Source organism: Protomyctophum parallelum, assembly GCF_964188405.1.
Source record: "Protomyctophum parallelum genome assembly, chromosome: 5".
Taxonomy (NCBI): Eukaryota; Metazoa; Chordata; class Actinopteri; order Myctophiformes; family Myctophidae; genus Protomyctophum; species Protomyctophum parallelum.
Genome location: NC_139702.1, coordinates 6,601,880 through 6,625,577, shown reverse-complemented (window position 1 = coordinate 6,625,577; position 23,698 = coordinate 6,601,880). Strand labels below are relative to the sequence as shown.

Sequence of the window (23,698 nt, the reverse complement as noted above, 5' to 3'; positions counted from 1 at the left end):
TCACTTTTCTGCTAAGCAGCAAGCTATATATGCTTAAGATGATTTATATTAGGACTGCTTTATATTTTACTCATGACAGCTCTTCCGTTGCTCCAGACTGTATGATGGAAGCATTTGGGAATTGCTAGAGGCAACAGTCTGGTACTTCATCTATAATGCACTGACCTTCCATGAACCGTTCCTTCTCTTTTCCCATATCAAACTTAAATGGAAGGATAACGGCTCATGGATTGAGACCTAATCCTGGATTGACACACTTAAAATGGATATTTCAACAGACATGAGTGTATTCATAAAAGATTACCTTGACCTCAAAACTCTCTCAATATTTAATTAACATTTGCTGATTGCTCCATATTCTTCTAAATCTTTAATGAGATTATCTATAGTCTATAGCCAAACATAAAAGGTGCTAATTAATTAATTAATTGTTAAAAGTCAGTTTTTCCAGCTGGTGGCTGACAGTTAAGCTCTTCATTAAGAGTTTGTTTGTGAATTATTAAATATCATGTGTTTGTTTGGACCGAATGTCAATATATATATATTTTTTTAATATTTATTTTATCCCACGATTTTGTAACCCATTTTTCACCCCATGTGTCAATCATCTAATGTGATCCTGGGCTCTACACACCCTCCACCAACCTAGTCCCCATATATGGGGGACAAGGGGAGAGCAACGGACTTGAACTCATGCTTCCTTTATGCCCGAGTGTCCAAGTTGCTCCTTTACACCTGACAGTGGGGAGTTTCCCTGGTTGGACGTAGCGTGTGGAAGGAACACGTTATTCCAACCCGTTCCTTTCCCCTCCATCAGGCGCTCCGGCTGGCCAGGGGGAGGCAGTTTAGTGACCAGGATTACTGCATGTTTTTTGTGAGGGTACCTAGACACGGGGAGAACATGCAAACTCCACACAGAAAGGCCCTTTCGCCAACCCCGCCTTCGGGTATGGGCACTGATGACGCGGAGGAGGAAACACGCCGCCACCACCCACAGCGTCCCGAGCGGGAATCGAACCCAGGACCTTCTAGCTGTGAGGCGACAGCACTACCAACTGTGCCACCGTGCCCCACCGAATGTCAATATAAAAAAATTATTTACTTTAAAATACTGAACTTATGTTCAGTGCAAGTGCACATAAAAACAGATAACTTTAGCCTTGTGACATTGCGTTGTTTTACACACACAAACGTGTAGTGCACTCCTGCATCACAACCTATTGAATAGGAATTCAGTGGATTTTCAGATGTTTCACAGCATCTTCTAAGATTATTCTACTGTCATGCAGTGCTATGAGCCCACACTACTGCACTGCCTGAGCCAAATTACATTTTCAGGTAAGTTTGATTCTATTAGGATGACTATATTTCAGTTACAGTAATTACACAAAAATGTAAAAAATGGGAATGGTCCGTAGGTAAATTACACTAGCATTCTACGGTTCATTTCCAGTTGCATCTGTCGCTTAGCAACCTAGAACCATTCATACGTTGGCGAAGAGTGCCATCTCTCGTAAACCACTGAAAAGAGTCAAAAGACCAATGGACATAGATCACCGTCTTTGGCAGTGGATGTTTTCACCTTCGAATATTCCCTAAATTCTGTAACCATGTACAGACCCAAAACACACACACACACACACACACACACACACACACACATCCCCATACCATTCCGGTAAGGCACAATTCTAGTTTTCCATCCTGGACGACGTAGATGCTGCTGTCAGGCTGGCCCGGTCTGAACACATACTCTCCTTGCTGGTACTGGACGAACACCATGTGTTTACATAGCTCCAGGAAGAGAGGCTTCTCAAAGTGACCCAGTACACTGCAGCACAGAGAGACAATACACATGAGTTTGGTATACTGTAGAACACAAAAAGAAACACTGTATGGATATCCTGTCTTTATTCAAGTGTTTTTTATTTTGTATTCATCCTGCACCTACTATAATTTAATTTGGATGTGAGAGTTCCCTTGGACAGCATGAACACACACGCAGCATGTAACTGTATGTGATTTATGTACAGTACACTCAGACATGTATATTTTTGAGCGGGGGAGCCGCTCCTATGTGCAGCTTTGTGTGTATGTCCGTTTGAGCACAGCTTTGTGTGTATGTCTGCTTGAGCACGGAATGTGATGATTTGATTGGCTGATGTTTGATGATGTTCTCATCATCATAATCATGATAAAAGGCACCGCTCACTGCACACAAGTGTGACTTTTGAGGAGCGCAATGCCCAGATTTCCGGGTTTGTGTGAACACAAACATTGGCTTGTGATTGGCTAATCAACCCATAGCAATGATTTGATTGGCTGAGCAAAGTACATATTGAAGCTAAAAGTGAGGGCGGAAAAGTGAGGACACAAATTGTGATTGGCCGGAATGAGATGATGTATGATGATAAGAGCACCCCTCACTTCACACGGGTGTGATTTCTTTTATAAATAACTTGGTTTGACCGGAGAATTTAGTTATTGTTGTAGACAGTAAGCAGGACTGTTTGGCGACTTCCCTAACAAGCACTTCCGTGTAAGGTTTTATGGTTTTATGTCTGTGCAGTGTATGTATGTACATTACCGCAACAGTCAACTAGTTACTATGTTTTGTGGTTTAGTTTGTCAACCATGCAAGCTAGCAAAAGCCATGTTGGTCCTTTGGAGACCGTGAGAAACACACCCAGGTATGAAATGATATCAGGTTCATCTATGTGTGCGGGCATGTACATGCCCGCACACATAGATGAACATAATCATGTTCATGCAACACCCTAATCTAATGTCAAGCACACTGCTCTGCCTCTCAGGGTGTGGCCTCGGAGACCCAGGCGATTTGGTTTCCTTTTGTTTGATTAAATTCATCAGCCTCCCTCTCCCCCTTTGGGTCTGGAATTTGGCATTTTACAAGACTGCATCATATCATATACCACTGATTTTCATAATCTTTTATTCTGATTCGTTTTAAATAAATTATGTTTTGCAAATCGTCACTTCTTGTCTTGTGGAGTGATGACATTACATTTGGGGTCTCCTTCATGATGTTTTCACAATTGTCAATTGTGTTAAAGGTTCATATTTGATGTGCAGTTTTGTACTTGGTACTAGTGTGTCTTCCATGATGTTGCCTTGTTTGACAAAATGTGTTGACAGAATTAGAATAACCTTGCAAGAGTTCAGGGAATAGATGTGTCCTACTTGACCTCAACAAGATAACACTACATAGAGGCGCCTACTCAACAAGTTGTGCTCATTGCCAAAACATGACATCACACAATCAACAATCAACATCAACCAACTAAAACTAAGTACAGGTTCAGACCAAAATGAACACGAAATATGAACATTATCGGCCAATTGTGAGGACAGAGTTCCAGTCTGAACATACCGCACATTCTTCAACATGTACAGGACTTCGGAAGGGAGATGGGAGTTGGCCACATCAAATTCTGTTAAATCCGCCTCAAGCACAGACGGAGGTGGCTCCTTGGCTTGCAGTATGGGCACCTCCTTCTTAAAGCGCAGGAACCTGTGCAGGAGAGACGCAGATTGAGAGAATGAGGGACAGGGAAGAGAGAACACTTATCAAGAAACGTTGTGAACTTTTCACTGCACTGATAATGGAGGCGAATTGCTCATAATTATTTTAAGTTTGTTACTTTTTGGCAATGTTGAGCATCTTCTGCTTCTTCTTTAGGCGTGGCCGGGAGGACGACGAAGTGCCCACCAGGGAGGAGGTAGACTGGGACACCTGCAAGCAAATAATGACAAACAAGGACATTTACAAGTACAAGTACATTTTTATGGCATTTTCTATTGTACCCCAGGGTTGAATTTGCTGGGGAGATGGGGCAAGTCCATGCTTCGGTTTTTGATATCCCCCCCCCCTCTTGTCATTTATATTAAACGTCAGTGTTCTATCGCTGCTTCTGGTCAGGCCCCCCCCCCCCCCCCCCCACTGTAGAGCGTGTGCACATCTTGTTACCGGGGCGGACTGGTTTTTTTTCCAAATGCTGAATGCTCCTTTAAGATGGGGGTTTTTTTTACGCATTGTGAGCTTGTAGATCGGCTTTTCTTTTTACAATTCGAACCCTGACACCAAGTAGTCGACTTGATAGGAAAGATGGGGACACAGAACAGGACAGCAAGAGACAAAAGCCACCATTCAGACTCAGTAAGAGAAAGACATTCATCCCAGACTGCTGAGCCACCAATACAAATAAGGACAGCTCCAGTTACTGCGTCTCACCTTGCGCATGATCTTCCGCCCATAGAACATCACTTTGTCCCTCTTGCGAAAGCGGTATTTCGGTGCTTCCTGGGCCTCCAGGTCTGTGAAATCCAGCGGAAATGACAGCTTAGACTATGAGCTCTACTAATGAACAGACTAATGTTCTGCCTACAGCATCAGCTGTGCAAGATAACAAGGAAGACTTTTACTCACTTCGAAGCTTGATCCTGCGCAGGACGAAAAAGATGAGGATGGCAATGAGGACTATGGCAATGCCCGCGCCAATCACCATTCCCATCATCTAAAAATAGTCAAATAAGACTGTGAATGCAAATATAGACCTACAGTATAGGCATTAAGTAAGGCCTAATAACTCAATAAATGTCCATGTCTATCCCCATTCTGGGGCCCGATCTGTATTATACGTCAGAAAGTACAGTTATCATTAAGTAGCTAAACGTAGCAATATTTTTTTGCATGTATAACACACATTTTGAGTAAAAACTGACCGAAGTCGCATTTTAGTCATTCTTTTGCCAGATTGTCTCCAACAGTGGTCTCAACATTCTCAAAACCAACATGATTCCTCAAGTGACACACGTCACAATCAATGACACAAGCAGTACTACTCACCATGCTTGTGTGTAGCTCCTCCTCCACGAATGACTTGAGGTTATCGAAACCCTGCTGCTGTAACAGACAACACAGCAATGCATCATTACACTAACCTGACCATGCAGACAAGTACAAGAACCACGGCTTGCAGCACACAGTTACAGCTTACTACAAACTCTACACCAAAGAAGTTGAGCGTGAGCCTCTTCATAGAAGGCCACGGCGTCAGTGAAGTGGAATAGAATGTGGGAATATTACTGGAAGCAGGAATGTTTAACGGTCAGTGCAAGGCATAGAAGAGGGAAAGAGCAGTGACGCTTAGGGCCAATTCATACTCCTATTTTACTATTTTACCGCTGTTTCGGCGCTGTAGTGCCGAAATTATTTCAGCTCGTCAGACATTTTCAGTAGCACCGAAGAGCCGACGTTAGGACGGTTTTTTGGGGGATCTTCCTAGTACTCCGATTATCGATGTTTTGTAAAACAATGCAAAATTCTCGAATCAATTACAAAAAAAATTATTTAATTAAAGATTCAATATGCGACGCAATGCATTGTGATGAGGGCTCTTGTATGGGGGTCCTTGGCACCAAATACTTGTTATTTGGGGGTCTTTGACATAAAATGTTTGAGAAATCACTGCTTTAAACAACATTAGGAAGTCCAAATAAGGAACTGCGCTTTATTAACAAGCCCAAAAAACCCCACAACCACAAGTATTTACAAGCGACTTGAATCAGGTCTGTCTGAGTGAGAGCGTGTCTGAGTGGGAGTGAAGTGGCATGGGAATGTGACCTCTCCTTTCTATTTTTTTTAATTTTTATATAAGATATTTTTTGCGGCTTACGCCTTTTATTGGTTTTTTGAAGGGACAGACAGAAGGCTCACAGGAAACGTGAGAGAGATGGGGGAAGACATGCAGTAAAGGCCGTGTCGGGCTCGGGAGTCGAACCCGCGGCACACTGCGACTGGATTACCAGTCGGGTGCCCAGACGGTTACGCCACCGCCTGGGCCGACCTCTCCTTTCTAAACTTACGCAATTCCTTAACCCATTCTGACCGGGCACCCATTTTGGTGTTGGCATCATGTTATGCTTTAGCTATTGAAAAATAGCAGATCTACAAGCTCATATCTACTTGAGAACGATGAAACTTGGGAAACTAATAATACCCGTTGTCAACTTGTGATAGCAAAGCACCCGTTTTAACTATCTGCCTGTGTCCCTTTTGTGCCCATACTGTATATGGAGATCTCTGTAGTATGCAATACCCATTGTCATAGCACCCATTTTAACTGTCTCTGTATCTGTTTGTCTGCCTGTGTCTAAAGAGTGCAAACTGACTGTGAAAAGTGGACGGGTTAAGTAATCCATTGGCAGGTGTGGGGTTGCCATGGCTAGAAATTGCACAGGTGAGGCCACTTGGGCTAATTAGGCCCACTGGCAGAGCCTGACCAGAGCCTTTTGTGATGTTTGTGCTCAGCCGTGGGTCCTATCGACTCGAGACCGGGCAGTGCGGTGTGGAACGTGTGTGTCGAATTTGAAGTCGGCGGGGCAAACGGTTCTCTAGTTACGTGCATTACAACCGTACACACACACACACACACACACACACACACGCATGCAAGCAGACAGAGACATGGCACATTTATAGTTAGATAATTATTATTATTATAAGAATAGTTTTGAACTCTTCAGGCCGGTCCAACTTGATTGGATTCTCACCTCATCATTTAGGCAACTAATATAAATGAGAAGCAACAGCTTGAAGACCCCTGGACCCTGGTTATCATTAATGCTTCATTCATACGACGAGGTCGCTCATCAAAATAGCAGATCTAAACTCTCAATGTGTCACATGGCAACCCGCTGTGAGCTTGTAAGCCAAGTACAATGTCCGACTCACTTGATCAATACGACCTTTATCACTCAAGCCCAGTGATATCAACTTAAGAACTTATTTTCTTATAAAGCAATACTTATGACTCATGCAAGATTCTGAGAAGCTTATTTGTGTGTGCAATAATGGAATACAATGTGTGTGTGTGTGTGTGTGTGTGTGTGTGTGTGTGTGTGTGTGTGTGTGTGTGTGTGTGATCTTCATACAAAGTCAATAGGCTTTTAGTATTCTGGCTGTGAGCCCATCATAGATTGGTATGCCGTTATCAGCGGATATTGATTGAGGGGTGGGAGGGGTAAAGGTGTAATATATCTCCAGCTGGAGTCTGTGTGAATATGATGAATACTAGTAGTGGATGAACGGAATAGTCACTAGCATGTAAATATTACAGTCGAAGACACACACACACACACCATTTGGGTCAGAATGTCCCTGCACTATTGGGGAATGACTGATCCATTTGGATTTTCCCCGAACGGCACTGGTGGTGTGTATAGTGAGTGAGTGTGAGTGTGAGTGAGAGAGTGAGAGAGTGAGTGAGTGAGTGAGTGAGTGAGAGAGAGTGAGAGTGTGCCTGGGAGTCTAGATGAGTGCATGTTCAGTGTCTTATAAATAGATGGTACTCTGATATTACACAGGCTAAGACATGTTCACAAACTGAGTGGTAGAAATGATACTTTGCTCAACTTCTGCGTTCAATCAGCATACAATTATATATAAAATGAATCAAGCAGGTCTGCTAACCTCAGGGGACTGAGGGGAGTCTCCATGGACCTCTTGTTCCGAGGTGCTCTGTCCCATTCTATTTCCGTCTCTTCATAGGGATGGTCCATTAATGGCCACTAGGAACAAACAGGAAGGAAGTAGTCATTAAGTATGCAAGCAAAGCACAAGGTAGAAACAGTGTTTGAAACGGTGTTATGTGACATGCCACTTGACAAAACGCACAACAGTATTTAGGCTTAATGCACGTGCACTCACAGAAATGGCTCCAGGCCACTGCTAAACTGCTGAAGTCATTTTGCTTATACAATGGCACTGTAAGAGGAGACACCAAAGCTTAATTGTGCTTGCCTTAGGAAGAGGTCTTAAACCCACATTCAAACCATTATCTTAAAAGCATTAAGAATGAAGTGGTTTCAACGCCCCTTCCCTCCCGCCAGAAGCGAGACTGATGAAATTACACATGATTCAGGCTATGCATACAGTACCCAGATGGTCAAATCATGGCCCTCTTTTCCTCATCCATTCATACTCTCTCCATTCTTATTCCCAAGAGATTATCCTTTTACCCTACTGCATAATTTGGGTTATTTCTGAGGATTTAGCACAGAGGAGAGGAGAGGACGGCACAATATTGACCTGCAGTATTCTGCTCTGTAAGCGGTCTGCAAAACAAAATTGCAGGATCTTGTCTTTCCATTTGGGAATTGCTCAATTACTTAATGCAACTCAGAATCTTGCATTTGCACTGTGTAGCACAAATGTCAAACTAGTTTCAGATAGATGCCAAAAACATTTGTTTTTTAATTATACATTATATAAAATATACATTTTTCAAATTGAAAACGTTTTTAAACTTCTTGACAAAAGATCAGTCAACAGGCTCTCCAAAAAACAGGATTGAACCCAAAAATATGGGCTCTACTTCTTAATTAACATTTTGCTGTTCCTTTCGTTTTAATTTCCTGGGTGATACATAAACAAGACGGACAGGAAAGTAGATCAACTAAACAAGCCATTTCAAACTATCTACCCCCCCCCCCCCATCCAATTTACCGATTACTAGACATCCAGGAGAAATAGACAGAGCAAATTTTCAGCCTTAATTTATCTATATAAGGAAGGATACAACCTTTTCCTCCTCAGCAAACCCCTCCTCCTTCACGTGCTCACAGGCATCATCATATACTGTGTAGACTACAACCATTGTTGGGTTGTAGCCCAAGTCCATAGTTCCAGCCAAAGTCACAGCATAGTGCCCGTCTCTGCCACTGTCAGCTGACACAAGCATGCAAATGAGACAACAGTCATTTACTGTGCCGTGTACAGTAACAGTACACTGACAAACAAACACGGCTAGGATTTCCCTCTCCTACATTGATAAGGAACTTTGATCAGCATGTAGAAGCTCATGTCTTTTTGGTGTGCAACACTCGCACTCAACTCAGGCAGTAAACATGCAAAGTAGACTTTACGGACTAGTGCAGCACCAAACAGCCAGAGGTACTCTGGCAGGAAATTGCCTACAATGACCAACACACAAAAGGATCTTGTCAACCATACAGGAGTACTGTGGCCTTTTGTGACGTGTTCTAAACAAAAACAAACTAATTTGGAGAATTAATCAACTTAGCTACCCAACAGCTAGCTCATGTCTCATGATAAAAATGTGTGTGACGATATATGTATAGGAGGAAACCTCCTAACTCAATTTTTGAGTTTTTTTATAAATCAGTGCTATTGAACACCCTTTACGTCTGCTCAAACTGTCTCAAACTGTCTCAAACTGTCTGCTAAAGCAACTAACTCCACCACCGTTCCCCCTCTCATGCAAGTAATTGACAATATATAAAGTTACAACACCAACTTTGATGAGGCAGTATTGCGGTTTTGAAACTATAAGGTTAAAAATGTATCATTTTCATTTCCTGAAAAATGAACATTTCCCGAGAGCAGAGATATATTTTTTCCCCTACAAAAAAAACACATGCATGGATGCACCAGTGATGTATCCTCAGTGATGTATCCCAAGGTCATCAGGGTTTTGGGTCTCCCAACATCATACCCCTCACTCAGGTGACCCAGCCGGGGTGATCAAGTCCCGACTTACGGGTAGCTACCCTCGACCCTACAGTAGCTACCCTCGATCAGTCCCATTAGGGAAAAACCAGGGCCACACAATCCGTTCCTCCTGAACTACTCTGCCAGGACTGGGAGCGTGGAAGGACTGGGCTCTGTAGGTTGACTCTTGTCCGGGCCCCGCCTACATCAGGTCCATTCCTGCTCTCACCAGGTTCAGCCCCTGTGCGTTGCACCAGACTCCCAGCACCAGGCACTTTATTCAGGAATGGTGGATTCTCGAGCCGCAATGGTTCCACAGGCTCCCCCTTGCCCTTGGTGGAGCGCTTGAGGCTTGAATGGCCCTCCTAAAGGCCTCACGTGGGTTTGTTGGGCTTCTTCTTTACGGAAGACACAGGCTGGGGCGACAACCCATACTGCAGTCTACCATTTCATTTTTACAGTAACATTGTTATCGTTGCAAAATGGTAAATGGTTAATGGTGCATTTATATAGCATAAGCCAAATCTCCCCTCGAAAAACAAGCCAAAACAAGCCCAACTAGAAAAAGTGCCCTTCTGGGCACAGGTCTCCACCAGGATAGGAATGTAGGACATTGCAGCTTGCCTTCATCTGGTGGTTGGATAAAAGGGCAACAAAAGTAAATTATCCACAGATCCGTGCAGTTAGAGGTAAAAACAGTTTTCGGCCAGTTATAGCGCCACCTTGAGGCTGAGTTGAAATTGTTCATGTGGCATTTCGTCCTCGGCCTAGTGGGAATGTGCGTGCACAATTTCACGGAAATCACGCGATGTGTTCATGATTTGCAGCATTTTGTTTGAAACTGAGCACTCCTGTGAACTTTGGAAGCCAATCTTAACCAATCAGGATGGAGTCTGAGAAATGTGAAAGACCGGTTTCGTTGAATGGCTCTAGAGAGACTGTGTACCAATTTGCGCGATGTTTGGACAAAATCTGTAGGTGTACTGTGCAAAAACTTGTTTTGCACAAAGCGGCCTCCTGGTGGCGCTATAACAGGCCGTTCTGGAAAGTTTGGGGCAGAGGTTCATCGTTGGCATCCAGGGAGTGTGTGTGCAAAATTTGCCATCGACCGGGTTAACGGTGGCCGAGATTAGCTGTTCACGGACACACGGACGGACACACGGACGGAAGGACGGAGTGCAAAACATACTCTCCCCCCATGCTTTCGGCCTGGTGGAGACAATAATATGGCCATATAATACTAATAAAAAAAACATTTGATGCATTTATCATTATAAATACTATATACGTCTATAATAATGAAGGTAAAGCCAAAAGTTGGTGTAAAAAAGCAGACTTGGCATTGGGCAACCCTGCTCCCATTGTTTGTTTGCCACATGCCACCATAATCTAACGTCAGTCCCACAGCCTGCACATAATGCTGAAGAATAAATTAAAAAAAAGAGACTGAAATGTAGTGTCATGTTACATAGACTCTGTGTATCTGTTACCAAACAAACCACAAAGATTTATGTTACAAGATACACAACAAATATTCAAAAGGAGCCATCCTGTTCCTGTCCGAAAAAGGGGACCGTTATTTGGGGATCAAGTAGCAGCTCCTCTAAAAAGTTGAGAATTCACCTACGATTGATGACTGGTCTAAGAAAAGTACATATTATAATCAAACATTTATAAAAATGCATTTTTGTAACACCACAACAATAATGTTTGAAATTGATTGTAAATTAAAATACATTATAAGTTAAAAAGGGCAACTTAAGCTGCTTTCAAGAATAATAAAAAAGACAAAAACAAGCAACGAGGTCACTGCAAGTCCACAGTGTGTCTGTGTGTCACGACTGTATTACCACTCATACGATAAGATAGCATAGTCCTCCTTATTTGATCTTCGGAGGGAATGTGATGTCATGAAGAATCAAGCAGTCAATCAAAATGGAAGGCTTGTCAAATCCCGCACTCCCCTCTTACCATTTCACGCTTTCTATACACTCATCTCTCTCTGCTTTACTGATGAGTGCTAGTACATTGTCCAAGAAAGGGAACACAACATTCTGTACAATGATGTACACACAACTCAGCAGCAGAGAACTAATATGCTTACAGAGACAGTATATTATAGATACATAAATAGCACAGTGAGTTACACCACACAGTTATCACGTATTTTCTTAGCCACTTCTGTATTCTGATTGCATTCTTACTTACAGTGTGATTGGTGTGCAGTTTAACAGCATGGAATTTCATAGTAAAAGAAAATTTTGATATTTTCTCGAACAAAAAGCCCAGGCCTACTTCAGCCAAACTCCAGCTTGGGCTGGTCTCACAGCAGTGGCTCCATATTCCTATTGTCCTTCTATAAACAATGAAGCCAGTGTTGACATCCCCTGTCTCTAGGCACAGACCCACACTCAGGAGAGACACAGGACCCGTAGTACCAATATAAAATAGGTCTGTCTTAAATTAATACACAAAAGAGAACTAAGGGATTCACACCAGTAAACAAAATCTGCATACGGTATGTTTTATGGGTTTAAACTTTAAACCATCCTCAGGCCAAATTTATTTATTTTTTATTATTTTTATTTTTTATTATTATTTTTATTTATTTTTATTTCACAGGGACAGCACTCATTAATCAACATGTCAGTTTTCACATCAATGTAAATGGGCCAGAGTTAGCCGAAGCTAAATTTCATCTGTAGTCCCTTTGTGTATCCATTCATGGTATGACCTTTGCCCCCAAGTCAAAGACAAAACATGCAGTGCCAATTATGTTCACACAAACCGCCTGCACATCAAAGAGGTAATATCAGTAACAAAAATAGGGCACTATAAGACAATAGCATACTAATGACAGTCAGTGTAAAGGGTTGTAAAGGGTTCCATGGGCCATTGTGTCCCAAGTGTACACTGTCAGGGTTAAAAAGACCAATGATGTTGCTGTGAGACTTCACTGTGTGTAGAGCACCAATCTGTTCATATCTGTACAAACACATTGGTCTGTCTGACGCAGCAGGGACAGACATAAGCACGAGCCCTAAACATAAGACTACACAGACACACAGGCCAAACTGGGATGTATCATAGCGATACATTTAATAGATCTCGTACACCATCATCGCCAGGATGAAGACTATAGTAGGATCGTTGGATTAGAATGGGACGTGTTACAACTTAAAAAACGTAAATACAGCGACAGATTCCCCTCCGGGCTCCAGTTCTAGAAAGAGGCTCTGGCTCATCTTTATCTGAACGTTAGACCGTTATCGTTATGAGCTGTTCCGGTGCGATGATGATGATGCTCCGCCAACACTGGCTAATGGTAGCTAGATGACGTTATGCGAACGGTTGTTTACAACAGCAGAAGGGACAGCAGATTATAATGTGCATTACAAGCACAATACAACTCGAAACAAAGATGTATGTAGCTTCTCCCTCGTCATTTTGACCTCAGCGTCCGCACAGGACTTGATTTAATCCCTCCCCAGCCATGTACGCATCACCTCTTTGACTGAGACTGTAACATTACAACACCTGTGAAATGTCTTATGGCATTGTTTTGATGCATTAGAGATAAATGGACGCTTAAAATATAATGTATTACCTGATTCGTTTGACTCCGGCGGTACTCCAACAAGAGATCAAATCATGTTTGACGAACGCAGTCGCCTGTTACCATAATACTAGCAATTATTAGTTTAATTGATCACGGTTTAAGACGCATCTGTGACAATCACACTGCGGTCTAACAAGAACCCCAGTGGAACTGTGTCACCCACCACGTGTATTGCGACATTTTTTGTGATAAAAGAAATGCCGCTTTAATAAATCTACATACATAACCTTACCTGATCTGTGTGCAACAACTCCGGTCAAACAACAGGAAATCACGTTCGTCCAAACCCCGCCCACTTCTTTAATTCCACAAAGACTTTGACCAATCACAACGCGAGAACGAAGGCCAATGGAAATGTACAAGTGAAGTTTGTGGCTACAGAGCCCGCCTAGTTTTATGCAAATGTTCAACCAGTAGCCAATAACCGTTGAGGGGAAACTCCTAGTCAAAGCCATGATTGACAGGTACTTATTTTCGTTGTCATTCAGAATTAGGTTCAACTGGAAAAAATGATAATGTAATTACATTTGTTAATAAAATGGTATCTTCAAGGTACGCCATCAGTATAAAGAACACACATCTAAATAAGCCGAATGATTTATGGTTCTCAAGAAAGAGTCCTAGCATCCACACAGCCGGTCCTTGAGGGGGTTCCACCAGGGAATCCCCAACAAAATGAGGAAAACTTTAACCACAATTTATACTTTGCCTTTTCAAAAACAGCTGATCTACAAGCTCACAATGGCTCACAGAGTGCAACATGTGAGCTTGTAGATTGGCATTAAAGAAATAAATGTATTTAACATTTCTCCCAAACATCAAATTAGGCAGACATTTGGGGATCCTCAACATGAAAAGTTAACATTCGAGAGCCACCGAATGATTTTCGTGAACCATCAGCCACTGCAGTGCAGACTTCAGTTGTTCCTCATTCACATTCATTTGACACTTTCCAACTAAAATATAGTAATTTCCCCCCCAAAAAAAGTACAGCTGTGCAGTGTGCATACAGTGCCATCTAGTGGTGCATAATTTATACACATCATTTCCAACGGTCACAGTACTTCAATGCAGTCATACTCTCTTCCAACTGGATCGACTGCTTTGCAAAATATTTGATACATCTGCATTTCTCTTTATTGAAGAAGACAGCCATGACATGATTCTCATTAAATGTACATAATCTTTATTGCGGGGCAAGTGTCCAGTGAGAAGTTTACAGATCGGCAATTGGCTTGTGTGGCCAATAGGGGTATTTGACCTTGTCCAATTTGGTCTCGGGGAAAGTGTCATTCAGATCGTCAATTGTCATCTGATCGAAGGGGATCATATTCTGGAATTTAGCAAGCTGCAAAAGGAAAGCAAGGGGGTGGGGGGGAGACATGGTTTTAAGAGATTGAAGCGATAGTGGAATATATAGTAAGTGCACTAGTATGGCAGATGCACATTAATCTGGAGAAGACTTTAGTGATCTCAGGCAGGAAATTCAAACATTACATTAGCCAAGATGATATAAAAAAAAACTTATGGCTTATAAGAATAAAATATAAGTACGTTATTGTACAGATTATTTCAATTCCATACCTCTAATCAGTCTTTATTTACATATTATTTGGTACTTGAGTGATTACATAATATCAACTTAAGCTCAGTGTAAGTATAATGTTAGTATACTGATGAGTGTATACCACCAAACATCTATGTTTATATAAATGACAGCTCATCTACTACAAGTGAATGCATACATGTTTAAACAATAACATTGTTTAAAAATATTACATTAATTTTCATGTCAACTACACTGCGAAATCCTGAGTATTAAAATAGAAGCAACTGGAACACTTGCGTGTAGACTCCTAGAATTGAATTAATAATCAGGATTTTATTGTGAAACCACCTTTTTGAGACTTTAGTTTCAAACCTTTTCAGAGGTACAAGGACAGTAAACTATGTGGCCTCACCTCTGCCTCATACACGGCAATACGGGCCTTCGACTCTTCGGCATAGGTCAAAGCACTTTTATTCTGTTGGAAAGGACAACCATTATCTCTTTTGATGTAAAGGAGAGAACACACAAACAACACTACTGTGCTGAAATCCTAATTCCTGAAAAGTGGACATGTATTAGTAGCATATCGTTGCTGTCGGGCAGAAACAAACTACCTTTGTTTTCCAACTTTTATATTTTCCCCCATCTGATTCATTCTAGTCATTGATAAATAAAACAATGATGTCAACATTAATGGCCAAAAACGTCCTAACTACACTTGAGTTGTATTTTGGTAAAGTCCTACAAGACACATTCAAGACAAGTATCTGACAATGTATAACGTTTCCATTAAAAACATGTTTTTCTATTTTGATTTCCTGAAAAGTTTATATTTTGGACATAGTTGGTTTCTATATGACAAACAAGATAACAGCCTTTATCTTAAAAAAAATGTAGATTCCTGAGGCAGGATGGACGGAAAATTGGAATATTATTTGTTGAGACACTTACTGCCTCTGCCTCTTGTGCGTCGATTAATGCAGTCTGTGTGTCCACAGGCTCTGGGATCGTCAGTGCGCTGAACTGTTGGAAGAACATCTGTGTGAGCCATCATTGTCACAAAAGCTTAACAAAATCCTATCTTAAAGCGGCATTTGCCATCTTGATAATCACAAGGCCTGAAAATTGTCTTCCGTATGAGGGTTTCATTAAGACAGACCAATATGCGAATGTGACACCCATAGATGTTCTTTCCTCCTTTCTAAAGCATGCTGTCAACTTGCAAGAACTAAGAGCGACTGGTCAGCTCGATCCGTGTCACCTCACATCTACAGTTCATGCCGAGCTGGAACACACCACAAAGACTCAAGCTAACGGTAAGTTTATGGACAACTTTTACACTCTCCATACCAGGAGTGGGCAGTAGTCTGTATCATGGGATATACAGTATTAGAGAGCAGCAGAGTGGAGTAAGCAATTAGCCTAAATAACTGACACTATACAGAAAGAAATATTATTATCAAGATATCTTTCGGAGAACTGTCAATGATAAAAGAATACATTTAGTAGAGGCACTTCTGTGGCCTAATGGCAGTGTGCACAAGACATTTGGTCCAGAGTCAGATGCACGCATACACACTCAACAGCTAGCTTCCTGCAGTAAAAACAAACAGCCCATTTCCACATTACGCTCACATAAATACTGCTGCATTGTGGCCTCTTTTTATCCGTTGTTGGCTCGCCAGTCGCTGTTTACTTCTACTGGTGGTCTGATTTGCTCAAGATTAACAGCCAAACAGATTTCTCTCCCTCCTCAAGGATTCAACATGCTCAGTCGGGGGAATGGACCCTGGCTAACAATGACTGATAGTGACCAATGGGCCAGGACAGTGAGACACCCACTAAACTGCGGACAATTAACGAACACAGAACACATTGCAACACAGAGGCGTTTATGAGGAACTGTGAGCTTGCAGATCAGCTAATTTATTATGACCTGCACAGAATAGGGACCCTAGGGTTCATATAGTTATTAGCTCAAGGAATTATTTTTCCATAGCTTTGACAAGGCATTCGTCAGTTAAAAATATACAAATGTCACCTTCTGTTCAAACTCAGCCACCATCCCAGGTCTGGCCACAGCACCTTGGTAGAAAGCCCAGTCAATCTTTACAGGGGTATCTGAAAGTGTCGCTAGCCTGGTGAATAAAAAAAATACAGTGACAGTAAGATGTTAAGTGTTGATGTTATAAGTTAACCCAAACTACGCCAGCATTTATTGATAACTGATATAAGTTAAGTAAATGAGACCTGTATTAGTACGATCCGACTAAACTATGAGAAAGGTTTTTAGAGGAGAGAATGTGGTCAAGCCTGACCTGTTCATAAAACCATAACTCATGAGTATTTTCTAATTATTTAAATAAACTAATATACACAATGCAATATGATGCCACAAGATAGCTTAACTATGCATACAAAAAAACACTATATAGGTGCACTTCGGTGGCCTGGCATATTACTCAGTCTGCTTTAGATATGTTTCAGGAAAGCACACAGGAATGTGTAAGTATAAATATTCAAAGTTGTATTCATCACATGCCAATACAAATAAGAACTAATTCCACCCACTTAACCTAACATTATGTGACAAATAGTCATTCTACGATCTGTTAGGGATGGCCAACCATTATCCGTTAAGAAATTGGTAACCGATAAACTAACCGCTAACTATGAACCGATAAAATAAATAACGTTGAGTTCCACCCAAAACAACCTAGAACTAAACACAAAATAAAGCGCGTAAAGAGAAGTGGTGTTTGGGTAGGCTTTTCCAAAATAATGACAATGAGGTTACTTGTAACTTGTCCTTGTGCAATGTATAGATGAAATATACCTCGAGTACATTCGCAATGCAATATCACCTGGCCTGGCTGGCCAGTAAACATCCAATGGCATCATTGTCTGGCTCAGGCTCAGTGCATTTATTTAACACATTTCCTTAACAGCTAACGATTGGGGGGCAGCTGTGGCTAAGGAGGTAGAGCAGGTCATCCAATGATCCATGGGTCAGCGGTTCGAATCCCGGCTCCTCCTGTCTACATGTCGAAGTGTCCTTGGGCAAGACACTGAACCCTGCATTGCCTCAAAGGAGTCAGTCGGTGCTACTGTACCATCGGTGTGTGAATGTGGGAAGTGAGGACGGCTGGCAGCAACTGTTCCCCACTTCACCTCCCAATGTATGCAGTTCATGCACTTGGAAAAGCGCTATAATACGCTAATCATTTGCTATTCATTAATAAAACGGTAAGGCCTAATAGTTAATAAAATGTCTCCAAATGGCCATCCCTGTTGTCTGTGCAGTATAAGGTATGTGTGTGCGTTAAAGTCTAATGTGAGCAGTACTAACTTGCCACCGATGGCATCGCTGCGAGTCTTCAAAGCATTGAACATGCTCCTCTGGTTGGGTGGCACCCGCTCGGCAAATGCCACCCAGTCTAGGGCCTTTGTTGCAAAACGGCGAGCTGCTGCCATGGTAATCTGAAAGAAAGTAGGAAGAAATAGTTTATATGGTCATATCATGACACACCATCAGAAAATACACTCATTGTACAATTAAGATGATTTTTGAAGTGAGGACTGTTAAGACATTATTAAGGCCATATTTTAGACAAGTTAGTGCATAACGTGTGCATAAAGTGTTTACAAGCCAAACAAGAACAATTTAACTTGTAACCCCACTTGTTTGAGTGACATTCATGAGTCAGATTGAATGCTGTGCTGTCAGTTAAGTTTATGTAACCAACAACAGCCATGTAACCGTTCAAGGCGAAGGCTTGTATTAAAAAAAGAACAGCACGGGTAAAGAAGCTTCAACACAGTTTATGTCATTCAATTGCATCTAGATTGAGGTAATTTAATTGAGCTAAAGTAAAGACGGGCTAACAGATTAGCTAACGAACGTTAGCCTCCTGCTAACGTCATTTCCAACCAAGGTCAGAATGCGTGGTGTTTGTTGCCATGCTTGTGTTTCTCGATCAAATTGCCGCACGGAAACATGCGTTTGCTTTTTGCATACGATGCATGCGTGGGGAGTCCCTGATGCATCGTTAAAACAAACGCGTACATTGAGTTAAATGAACAGATTGTTCTTTTGACACACTGACTCACCTCTCAGTAGCTCCTATCTTCTGGACAGAGAATGAAATGATGCTCACGCGCAGCCAGGACAGGAAATAACTGCTTCTTCCCCTACTTTCAAGACCTGCAGTGAGTCGCCTACTACTGCCCTCTCGTGGTGGTGTGCTGTATAGTGTACGGACCCTACTGACTTTTTACTGTAAAATGTTTCAAACATAATATTCAAGGTTTTTGAGGGGCGCTAGGCCGCAAGTGTGTTTGTGTGTACCCCATAACGATGATTGTATTGGTTGAGCAATGTGTGTATAGTAGGCCTATACCGCACAGCGATAATTTGATTGGCGGAATGTGATGTATTGTATATAAGTCGCGCGAGCGCCCCTCACTTCACAGTTCACACACTCACACGAGTGTGTTTTTTCATATTTTTTCTAGATTTGTGGAGGGAAAAAACTGATCTACAAGCTCACAACAACGAGACACGTACGTCAAGATGTGTTGTGAGCGTTATACAAATAGCCAATGAGGGCTCTATAGCCAGGGATAAAGTTATTACATTTTGATGCAGCTATTATCAACTGTGCTGCACGGAGACCCGCGGCCGGGCCCCTGGGGGTCCTCCTCGGAGTCCTGGACGGTTGGACTTATGCTTCAATGCATGGACAGAGTTATGTTGGACGGGGACCCCATGGCACTTTGAGAACCACTGGCATCTTCAAATGAAGCATAACGGCTTAACAGATATGAGGCTACAATTGCACTGAAAGCTATTGAAGATATTCTATAATAAACTTTTGTTTGTGTATTGGCTAGTTGAAGAGATGCTCGGCCAAACCACTTTCCTCAACACAGGCTATATATAGTGGTTCTCAAAGTGGGGTCCGGGGCATAGGTCCGGGGACACCCAGGACCAGGAGTCCTTATTTTACACCAAAGGAGGCAATTAACAGTTTATATTTCAATATTTTCACTCACTCTCCAACGTTGTGATGTCAAGCTGTGGTCGTACCAAATCTAATCTTATCTAACAAAAACTATTACGGTGGTCCCCGCATGGCACACAATATGTCCATGCATTATTACCCATATTGTAAACAAGTGTAATGCGCATGGCGTCGTCCACAGTTAACAGTTTTTGTATTGAGTTGTGCTTGAAATGTATACATTAGGCTACATGTCATTCTGCAAACTGTTAATAAATAGGCTATACTTAAATCAATCAAAAGGGGACCGTGCAGGGATCCTTGACTGGAACTATGCATTGACTCAACGAAATAAACCATTGTTTTAATTATGCAATTATCACCAGGCCAGCTATAGGCTATATATACAGTTGAAATGTATAGCCAAAAAAGTGAACTTGAATTAACATATTTTACCATGGGCTTAAGTCGCTCATTTGGCTTACATGCATGCCCGTATATAGGCTATAGCAAAATCAAAAAGCAATTATTAGACCAGCCCTGTTGTAATAGACTATAAAATTAGATCATACATTGATAAAGAAAAATAGGTTTAATTGATTTGATCATTAAATTAGGCTATATATGCAAAGTTGCAAACGTGTGCCTCAGGCCTATAAAAGCTGATTGATCTGCAATGCATTGCACACGACTTAGAAGACTGGAATTTCTATACAATAGCCTATTTCAATTTAACGCCAGAGAACATTTTTGACATATAGATTAAAGATATGCAGACTTCTGATTATAGCAGCTATCACCCATTAACTGTTAAAAAAACGTAAATGACAAATTCGGGAAAAAAAACTAAACTGCATTTCAATGAGAAGTCATTTATTTTGTTTATTTGCTGAAGTCAGTCTTTTACAATAACTGACAATTTAGATAGGTGTATGTACACAGTACAGATACAAGAATACTTAATAAATACAAATTTCCTGCGTTTTCTTCAAACAGTGTTGCAGGGCATATAAACAATACACATTTTATTTACATTATTGTTACAGCAACATTTCTTGGAAAATAATCTATTTATTCTTATATACCACTCAAAAAGGCCACGGTGTGAGTAAGAGATCCACTTAATATCTAAGACGTGTGTTTAATAAAAAAAATCTCCACATGTTGATAGAATAGAAATAATGAGAAAATACATTTAGCAAAGAAATAGACATTCAAACAGTTATGCTCTGGGAAACTGCCATTTTAAGGTCAATGGAATGATAAATATAAACTGTCAACGTCCAATGTGAAGAAACAATTCAAGTCATCAGAGAAAACACATTGGTCTTAAGGCACTATGGCGCCATTTAAGTACTTTTATGTTGCTTAACTATTACTTTCTATATGCACTACTATGTTATTGCATTCATGTCTTTGACCATGCATTTCAAAATGCCCCTTTCTTTCCCCACACGAGCAGGAACATTTAGGTCATTAATATTGGGCTCACGAAATGTGGTAAATATTTGGAATTAGATATCTATTAGGCATATCGCTTGAAAACATTATGCATTTATGGTTGAACTTGATGTCTGAAATTACCGCAAATAATTCGATAGAACTTGTTTTTGACTCAATTATATATATATTTTGAGATATCTCACATAGGCCTACTAATAATCTTCATGTAGAACAATCCCAAATAGATTTATTTAAAAACGCCTCATCCTCATATCGGCCTGTTTCAACCACCATTTCAAAATCCTCAGTTTTAACTAATCAATTTGTAACTCGTACAAATGTAGGCCTACATGTTTGTCTGTTCTTGTATACGGGTCCATTTGGTTACATTTATGCAAGGAGTTAACTGCACTCGAACCCCAGCCAGCATCCAAAGTTTAGCCTTAGCACAAACACAAAAAATAAAGTAAAAAAAAGAAGGCAGATTACAAGCTCACAGCACATCACCTTGTGAGCTTATTATACAGTTTGGGCGAAGACATTTTGTGTAAAAGGGAAAACGTGGCCCGAGTCAATTTGTTATACAATAGAGCTAGCTGGTTTAAGACTAAGTACCTGCATGGATCATATATATATATACTTGTGACTGTTTCAACGTTCAACCATGAACAAATATACTTTTTTTTTTTTTAAAGGCAAAGAGGCATTTTAAGACAGATAGTACATTCCATAAGTGACAGGTCCACTGAACAGTCCGGGAACAGGCAGGGTGGGCCTGGCGAAGTGGCTGGTGTGTCCGTACAGGGATGGGGAGCCCATGTGCGCCCCGAGGGGGAACGGCAGCGCGAAGGCGGGCAGCACGGGCTTCGAGGCCAGTTTATACTTTTCCAGCTCCGCTTCTTGGAGTCTCTTGGCTTTGGCCCTCCTGTTCTGGAACCATATTTTCACCTGGGTCTCCGTCAGGTTGAGTGAGTTGGAGAACTCGGCTCGCTCCGCGATGGAGAGGTACTGTTTCTGGCGGAACTTGCGCTCCAGCGCCAGCAGCTGCGAGGTAGTGAACGGGGTTCGAGGTTTTCTGTTGTTTTTGTGTTTCCTTAAAGGACACGCAGGTGGACTTGAGCTTCCTATAGTGAATAAATATAGGCAGAAAACAAAATAATGTAGCAAGCATGTGTATTTTAAGGCACAAATAGGCAAATTATTATAGCCTATAATAACCGGTATGTCAAATACTGCGTCCTGAGTGGTTTTAACTGAATTACAAACATATATCGCACTGCCATATTAACATGGAATATGATAAGCTATATATTATATGAAGTCTAGGCTATTTCATAGGCTATACTATTTGCTATAGGCTATAAATCCACACAGGCAAATGATGGCATAATTGACGCAGAATATAACAATTTCCTTATTTCCCTTATGGCGTGATCATTATTCATCGCTAGTTCGCTACAATAACTGACACGCATGCAGTATCTACTCTTATTTCTTTCAGTTTTGCCAAACATGTCAAGCTGTCAACTTCGGAGGGAAGGACTTACTGGTAGGAGTAGAAAAGGAGGACGTCTGGAACCAAGTGCTGTGATCTTTCTCACAAAAGGGAGGACTGTCGTCGTTCGGATCGCTGGATCCACATTGAGAACTCTCCGCGGAAACTTTCCTCTCCGCGTAAAATGTCTTTGGGGAAAACTGTGCGCTTTGGGCTGCTGCTGCTACCGACTTCGGGTGGACGCCGGGACTCAAGTCCGAGGGGGAGTAAACAGTCCGACAGGTGGTCTTCTTGGCGATCAGCGACTCAACGCTAAAGGGAAGACTGCTCCGCTGGCTTTTGTATCCTTTGTCGGTTGTCATATCTTTAGGTTGGAGTTCCTCGCCCTCTGTATCCGTGTCTTCTTTCTTTTGCATTAGTTTATTGTCACTGGACGGCGACCCCTGTATATGATTCATCATGGCAACAACGGGGTTTGGGGGGGCCATACACCTCCGTGCTGGCCGGTACAGGACAGTGGGTTGGAGAGTAGCCTGTGTGTGTGTGTGTATTAGCCTATAGTGTCCAATGTTTTCTGCGCTGTCAGAACGTCTCACAGTAGCTTAACTCAGTAGACGGGGTCGTCTATAAAAGGGCAGTGACTGTTCCCCTCCCGAGCGGACCAATCGGCTCGCCACGTTGTCCCCGTGACGTCTCCGACCCTGGTTTCTATTGGCCCACTGCCTTCCGAGAGACATCAAGGGGCCTTTGAAAGGAACGAGAAGTTAATCATACAGACCCCATGCTGTGCTGGGGTATTGATGGCTCAAGGGGTTTTGTCTCCACTGCTCACAAAGTAGACCAATTTTAGCGCAATTACCCAGTGGGGAGGACTTTTGAGCATTTAGCCTCTATCCATTTGTAGGTAGGACACTATTTGGAACTTGAATTAGCCTATAGGCAGCTACACACGAGGCCTACTGTAAAAACTAGCCTACTTATAAAGAAAAGCCACCATGTGATTTCAGAACATGACCACACTCTATATATTATCCCATACGGCATGCGGTCATCTTTT

The 23,698-nt window shown here is 41.7% G+C and overlaps 3 protein-coding genes across 14 annotated transcripts in view; all 3 read right to left on the bottom strand.

The window, feature by feature from the left end:
• The window catches only part of pnpla6 (patatin-like phospholipase domain containing 6), a 47,783-nt gene extending 34,360 nt beyond the window's left edge, over positions 1–13,423 (bottom strand). For 6 of the 12 annotated variants that reach the window (XM_083764662.1, XM_083764672.1, XM_083764671.1 and 3 more), the window contains exons 1-8: positions 13,384–13,423; positions 7,493–7,590; positions 4,868–4,924; positions 4,448–4,535; positions 4,253–4,335; positions 3,663–3,754; positions 3,392–3,532; positions 1,672–1,831 (exon numbers count right to left, since the gene is read on the bottom strand). In XM_083764662.1, coding sequence (XP_083620788.1) covers positions 1,672–1,831; positions 3,392–3,532; positions 3,663–3,754; positions 4,253–4,335; positions 4,448–4,535; positions 4,868–4,924; positions 7,493–7,549 — 678 coding nt within the window. In that variant the 5' untranslated portion in view covers positions 7,550–7,590; positions 13,384–13,423. The other 6 variants (XM_083764667.1, XM_083764670.1, XM_083764664.1 and 3 more) reach the window with 3 other exon arrangements.
• Positions 13,424–14,314: 891 nt separating this feature from the next.
• Positions 14,315–18,892, bottom strand: LOC310859623 (ATP synthase subunit d, mitochondrial-like). Its single transcript, XM_083766265.1, has 6 exons — positions 18,811–18,892; positions 18,050–18,180; positions 16,742–16,838; positions 15,652–15,723; positions 15,113–15,175; positions 14,315–14,499 (listed from the first exon to the last, which is right to left on the bottom strand). The coding sequence occupies exons 2-6, from the start codon at positions 18,172–18,174 to the stop codon at positions 14,368–14,370; spliced, it is 489 nt and encodes a 162-aa protein (XP_083622391.1). The 5' UTR covers positions 18,175–18,180; positions 18,811–18,892; the 3' UTR covers positions 14,315–14,367.
• A 1,667-nt stretch (positions 18,893–20,559) lies between these two features.
• On the bottom strand, positions 20,560–23,216 carry LOC310859092 (homeobox protein MSH-C-like). The gene is made up of 2 exons (XM_083765471.1): positions 22,694–23,216; positions 20,560–22,270 (listed from the first exon to the last, which is right to left on the bottom strand). The coding sequence occupies exons 1-2, from the start codon at positions 23,127–23,129 to the stop codon at positions 21,855–21,857; spliced, it is 852 nt and encodes a 283-aa protein (XP_083621597.1). The 5' UTR covers positions 23,130–23,216; the 3' UTR covers positions 20,560–21,854.
• Positions 23,217–23,698: the final 482 nt, after the last annotated feature.

Coding starts and splice junctions, on each gene's coding strand:
- LOC310859623 (XM_083766265.1), bottom strand. CDS start 18,174: ATGGCAGCAGCTCGCCGTTTTGCAACAAAGGCCCTAGACTGGGTGGCA. Junction 16,839..18,049: donor AGCGATGCCATCGGTGGCAA/GTTAGTACTGCT, acceptor TTTATTCACCAG/GCTAGCGACACTTTCAGATA. Junction 15,724..16,741: donor TGGCTGAGTTTGAACAGAAG/GTGACATTTGTA, acceptor TTCTTCCAACAG/TTCAGCGCACTGACGATCCC.
- LOC310859092 (XM_083765471.1), bottom strand. CDS start 23,129: ATGGCCCCCCCAAACCCCGTTGTTGCCATGATGAATCATATACAGGGG. Junction 22,271..22,693: donor CTCCTTTTCTACTCCTACCA/GTAAGTCCTTCC, acceptor TATTCACTATAG/GAAGCTCAAGTCCACCTGCG.